The sequence below is a fragment of the Gekko japonicus genome, unplaced genomic scaffold, assembly GCF_001447785.1.
Source record: "Gekko japonicus isolate JY-2015 unplaced genomic scaffold, Gekko_japonicus_V1.1 scaffold1831, whole genome shotgun sequence".
NCBI classification, from domain to species: Eukaryota; Metazoa; Chordata; class Lepidosauria; order Squamata; family Gekkonidae; genus Gekko; species Gekko japonicus.
In genome coordinates, this window is record NW_015177067.1 from 238824 (window position 1) to 245169 (window position 6346).

The window sequence follows — 6346 nt, forward strand, 5'->3', positions numbered from 1 at the left end:
ACTCTCACAATATTTTGTTTATTTAACAGTGTCTGATAACTGACACCTTTTGTTCTGAATTATTGCATCAAAATGTCTGTGCTGTTGCAGTCTTGAGTATGCTGTTCAGGTGTGTATCTGTAAGCTGCAAACCTACGATGACGCAGCAGCAGCAGAACTGGAAGAAGAAGAAGACAGCCAGTTCTACTGCAGGCCTGAGAGAAGCCCTCTGGGGGCCTAATCCGCCCCGTGGGCCGCATGTTTGACACCCCAAAGTTACAGTATATTTAGAGGGAGAGAGGATGCATTTATAACCCAATAGCTTTTGTTACTATATCATTGATCTGGTGTGGTGTTAAATGCTTGTAACCATTTTCTTTTTATATAAATATTTTACTCTTTGATGCTGGTGGCGGTTCTCTGTACCACATAGTCCCCCCCAGCTGCTGTTGGACACGCTACTGTATGAAGGGGGAGGGAGGAGGTTAGGGTGCAAGTGGCCAACTCTCCAGGGGAAACCCAAAGCTGCATTTGATCCTTGTGGTAACCGGATGCTGGGTATCAGGAGACCTTGAGGCCAGGCCTCAGAACTGGGAAGGGGGATTGAGAGTCCTGTTCCTCTCATTCAGAAACCCTAAAATGAACAGGTGGTAGCGGTGACTACCCTAGTGAAAGGAAGAGGAATAGTTACCTCCAGGAGTCAGCACCCCAACAGAAGGAGTGGGCAAAACAGGCTCTGTAGGTCAAGCTGTCCTGTTCCGTCACATGCAGTTTTTTTCCCCTTTTATCCAATAAAAGCTCTACGATACATCGATCTTGAGCAGCGGATAGTTGTTGTTAATCAATTATCGCCCAATAGAAAAAAGGAATAAAAAAATTGCGACTGCTGGAGCTCTTTTTGGCTCCCTGCCAGACAGTTAAAAGAGAGCTAAGTCATAGGAGTAAATGTCCAAATGAGCTTGCAAACACAGTAAAATATCCTGAGATCGGCGTACCAAGGACACTCAGGTAATCCTGAGATTAGGGTACAAAGGACACTCCAGGAGGATATTTGCTATTGAGTCAATCTTACCTACAGGCCTGTAGCCAGAAAAATTTCAGTAGGGGGGGGACACCGCGGAGGCGTGACGTCACTTCCGATGTCACAATAATAATAAAATTAAAATAAACCAAATAAAAGGATTTATTCATAAGAGAACGTAAGAACACCGTTGCCCCCTCCCAAGCACCAAGATAAATTGCCCCAAGATAAGTGCATCCCTTGCCCCAGCCTGTGAGTGCCTGTCTATACCTTGTGGCTCTGCTCCAGATGTTTATCCAGTTCCCTCTTGAAGCCGTCCGTGCTTGTAGCTGCCACCCCCTCCTGTGGCAGTGAATTCCTCGTGTTAATCACTCTTTGGGTGAAGAAGTACTTCCTTTTATCCGTTCTAACCCGACCGCTCAGCAATTTCATGGAGTGCCCACAAGTTCTTGGTATTGTGAGAAAGGGAGAAAAGTACCTCTTTCTTGACCTGCTCTATCCCATGCATCATCTTATAAACCTCGATCGTGTCACCCCTCAGCCGTTGTTTCTCCAAGCTAAAGAGCCCCAAGCGCTCTAACCTTTCTTCCTAGGGAAAGTGTTCCGACCCTTTTATCATTTCAGTTGCCCTTTTCTGCACTTTCCCCCAATGCTTTAATATCCTTTTTGAGGAAGGAATAGAGGAATGGGGTTGGTGCTCTCAGTGATTCTATTGTTCAGCTTTTCTTTAAAAGATACTGTTTCACGTTTACTATAATACACTGGGTTCGAGATGCGTATAGTCATCAGCTCATAGTTTATTAGTGATTTTAGCTTAACTCTAAGACAACTCTAGCTCTCAGAGACCTTCCTTTCCTAGCTACTTTTTTGGCCCATGCAAGCTCCCGCCGAAGCAGAGAGGGAAAGTCGCAATGGCAGCTTGGCCTACCGCAAATGCTTGAGTGGGTGGAAGGTGGGCAAAGCCACAGCGGAGCAGCAGCGAGGTGGGTGGCGGGGCAGGTGCGGAGGGCCGGAGTCAGGGGAAGGAAAGGCGAAGGGGCCATATCTGCCTGCACCAAACAGAGCCCCCGCCCAGCAGCCACCACCATGGACCACGGTCTGTGGGAGAGGAGGCACCGCGCTGTTCTTCCTGGCACTCTGCTTGGGTAAGTGAGGCTAGCCAAGGCTGGGCCCCCGGAGCTTTGCAAGTGCACACCCTGATCCTTGGTCAGGCCTGAGTGCCAAAGAAGCGCAGTCCAGGCAGAGGTGAAGATTTCGGGAGATCTGGCGCATGGGCGGGTGGGGGGGGGCAGCGGATGTCCCCAACGTGACGTCATCCCGGCGGGGGTGCCCCTCCCCCTCCAGGAACGCCCCCAAAGTCCCCCGCTGGGGGTGGAAGATGGACTTGGCAACCCTAGGCTCAGAGCATTCCGATTATTTTAATTGACTGTAATTTAACTGCCTCCTTAAAAATTTGAATGTCCCATGAACAAAAATATCCGGGCTATGGGCCTGGGAAAGATTTCAGTAGGGTACAATGCCATAGAGTCCGTCCTCCAAAGCAGCCGTTTTCTCCAAGGGAACTGACCTCCCTGTTGCCCAGAGATCTCTTGTGATTCCAGGAGAGCTCCTGCCCATGCCTGGAGGTTGGTGACCCTAGCCCATGCGCAGGACGGCTTTACAGCCGTTTTGAGAGGGATCAAAGGATTCAGAGAAGAGCTTCGGGGATAAGGAAGAGACAGACCTGATAAGGGTCAAACAAGTGCTTTCGTTCAGCTTGAAGAAGATTAAAAGGAGACACTTGCCGGCAGATATATAAAGAGATTACAAAGAAGAGGGAGGAACAGCAGAGAGGGGGAATTAACCTAATGATAACTCCCGGCATATACATTTTGAGAGCCCGCTTTCTTCATTCCCCCTACAGCCTCCCCCCTGGGCGCCGGATCCCAGGGTGGGAGGCAGCCTTCCCGATATAAAGAAAGGATCGGCACATCGCCTCCGGGTGTCTGCATCCAGGCGAGGGCCTTGAGGCCAAAACAAAGAAGGCTCCTATGTTCTGTCAAGGGGAGCAGCTGCCGGCACTCGAGGTGATGAGCTCTCCCCGAAGGCCGCCAGACAAAGGCTGCAAAGACGAGAGAGGGAGAGCGGAGCCCCGGGCCTTTTTGTCCGTCTAGTGCCTACGGAGGTTCCCCAAGGCTGACCTTGTCAAGGCAGGGTTCTGTAACAGCCGTTTCCCCATCCTATACATTCCAGATGGTTCATGGCACAATGCTCCCTCTCAGCTGTGGAGTCTTGTGAGCAAAAATTCTGCTTGGTGAGCTACTGGCATTAAAGCTGTGAGCGAGCGATTGGGCTGCTGCATAAATTAGTTTGCTCCGGAGCCACCCCTTCCTGAGCTGATGTAGGGGAGGCAAAGAGTGAATTTTGGGAAGAACTCATCATGGCAAGCTCATGATAGGGAAATTTTGGAGGACACTTGTAATGATTCCTTGTTTGAGTGTGTTTGTGTCTCTTTAAAAGTTTGGTTGCATGGCTGTGGTAGGTAGACTAGAGTGGTTGAGAGATGCAAGTGTGATATGATTGGTGGTTGACAGAGAGGGGGAGGGGTTTTGGAAGTGAATCTGGGTGGATGCGTAGGTGTGTCAGTCAGGAGTTGGGGTTTACAAGTTGACAGTTGATGGGTACAGGCGGTTCTGTGGGGAATCAGTTAGAAGTTGACAGTTGAGGTTGCTCAGTCAGAAAGAGAAAGAGAGCTGAGTGTAAAGGATAAGCTAAAGGAAAGTTTGATTGAAGAAAAGTTATAGGAAAGTCTGAGTGTCATAAGAAACTGGAGTGAAACAGTGAACATATATGGCATTGAGATAAACAATTGTTACAACCCTGCAAAGAAAAGATCCCTGTCAGAGAGGGATAAAATTGTGTATGATACCAAATCAGTTGTTCATCATTTACATATTCCTAGTTACATTTTAACCACCCACTTATGTAGTACTTATTTCAATAAATCCTCTTTCATCCAAGTTTATACCAGCTCTGAATGGAATACTTCCCAGGACCACATAGTTCCCCGTAAGCCTTGAACTCGGTCTACAAAATTAGTAAGAGCAACAGAAGAGGAGCACGCTGGAACGATCAGATGGAGGAAGTCCGTCTGCGGCCCATCGCAAGCTTTTGATAGTGGATTTTCACAGGTACCTTTTAACTCCGGATCCTCGGCCAGATGAGACGGGTTGGCTACGGGTGCACGACGCTTGCCAGATGTGCCCGTTTGATCACGCCTGTAAAACCCGCTCGGCATCTGTGAGTATCCTGCGGAAACTTCTGTGTGTGATCGGGGCCTTAATTAAGGTTTCTGTGTTACATGCAGAAAGACTTAGGTGGTATAATATAAATTGGTAGTAAAATAGATATGAAATGCCTCTGAGAATGAATGACATTTCTGGAAATGCCCCTCCTGGCTATAGTGACTACACATTTCTGAGTTGCTGCCCAGTTGGGAGGGAACGGCTTGGAGATTGCCAAGTTCTTGGACAGAGGACCCTTCCAGATCAATATAAGTATTAATGAGTAAAAAGAGTTCCCTGGCTTTCACTGGGAACTATAGGCCCTGTTCACATGGCGAATTTGCCCTGTGGGAGGGACGGCTAGCCTGCGAATTAAAGCTGTGCGATCATACCTGAACATCTGGGAAACGTCGCACTCCCGTCTCTAACCCGCAGCTTCGGCCCGAAGACGCGGATTTAAAAGCTACGAGGAACCATGTACTAGTTTCCCGATAATGTGTGGCGTGTGCGGGCATCTGATCAGGAAGCAGTGGTAGCCCGTCGCAGCCAGTGCTCGGTGGCATCCGACGTATGCGCACAAACGCCTTGCTGCTGTGTTGCTTAGCGTGGTTCTGGGCAGAACTTGTGATAGAGGGTAATTGAAAAGGTCGGGGAATGTGTGAAGCTTGCAGGATAGCCCTTATTAGGTGTCTGTGGGATCTTTCCCCCTGATTATCTGGGGCCATGTGGATATCATTCCTGGGCTGATGGAACTGAAGGAAGGTGGGGCCAGCCCCCCCCTTTCACTCTCTCTCTCTATATAAAGATATATATATATATATTTCTGTATAAGCCTCAGAAATTTCATATTTACAAAGAAGTAATATACCCCCATTTGGTGGACAAATATAAGGTTGTCTTGTTAAATTGAAGAAAACGGTATATAACAGTATGTTCCAAGGGGGAGGAACATTTACTGGAAAGGAGAAAAAAACCTGAGATCTTTCACTGGACACAGAAAGGAAGAAAGTGAAATTTAAAAAAAGCAAAAAGGTTTTAGAAAGTCTTACATAGATATGTACATGCGTGGTGATTGGCAATACCATAGGAAGTTAGGGTGCGTGGGAAGGGGAAAGCATGCAATCCTTCAATTTGCCTCCCCCAAGAAATATTTAATTAAAGGGAGTTACCTCAACCAAGCGGTGGGCTGACTCAGTCCCTGATTCCCTTCCCCAGGTGGCCGATGTACCTGACTCGGACAGACAGGATAGTCTCCGGACTCCGAACGGGCTGAGAGCTTCCAATAGGGCTGCCAACTCCCCCGGTAGGGCGGAAATCCCCCCCCCCGGAGGCCCCGTTCCCCGACGCCGGGGAATCGGGACCCAGGGGGAACCCCTCCCCGGCGTGCGCGTCACCGGAAGTGATGTCGCATGCTGGGGGCGGGGCCACGCCATTTGGCGTGTGACGTCACTTCCGGTGATGCTCTGGTGGCTCGCGCATCCAACACCGGCTCCCGGAGCAACTGGACGCTCCCCCGCCGGCAAGTATTTTGAATTTGGCAACCCTAGCTTCCAAGCACTGGAACCCTCAGGCATAGTCAAGGGTGAGGAGAGCCACGATTATGGAAATCGGCCACGGACACTCAGTCCCATAAGGAATCAAACCGAGCTCACCCACAGGGAGCCCGAAGCTCTTCCTCCTACCCCACCAACGGTAAATATCAGATGATCCCAACGGGTCAAGCAGCATCCTGCTTACTTGAAAGATTATGGCTGTTTAAGGGTTGTCTCGTCTTAGGGAGGAGGATTGTTGTGTATGAAATGTAATGTAATGAATGTATTGAGCTTGAGTCTGACAAAGGTATTGTAAACCGACCTATCAGAACAAAGGAAGTTCTGGAGGGAAGCAAAATGATTGGTCTTTATGTACTGTATTTGATTGGACCTTAGCTGACATGTGGGCGTGGCCTGCCAAGCCCGGACTGTTTAAAAAGGAGCCTGTTGCTCCGTAGTTTGTCTCATTCTGGTTCTTCTGACTTTGTGTTCAAATAAAGCTGTTATTGCTGTTCACCTGCTGCCTCGAGTCTCGTATCTAACACCACCCC

The 6346-nt window shown here is 49.0% G+C and overlaps 1 protein-coding gene across 1 annotated transcript in view; it reads left to right on the forward strand.

Moving 5' to 3' along the window:
- The first annotated feature begins 1874 nt into the window (after positions 1-1874).
- The window catches only part of UBE2R2 (ubiquitin conjugating enzyme E2R 2), a 90928-nt gene continuing 86456 nt past the window's right edge, over positions 1875-6346 (forward strand). The window contains exons 1-2 of the mRNA XM_015428188.1: positions 1875-1983; positions 2904-2995. Coding sequence (XP_015283674.1) covers positions 1875-1983; positions 2904-2995 — 201 coding nt within the window. The remainder of the gene's footprint in view (positions 1984-2903; positions 2996-6346) is intronic.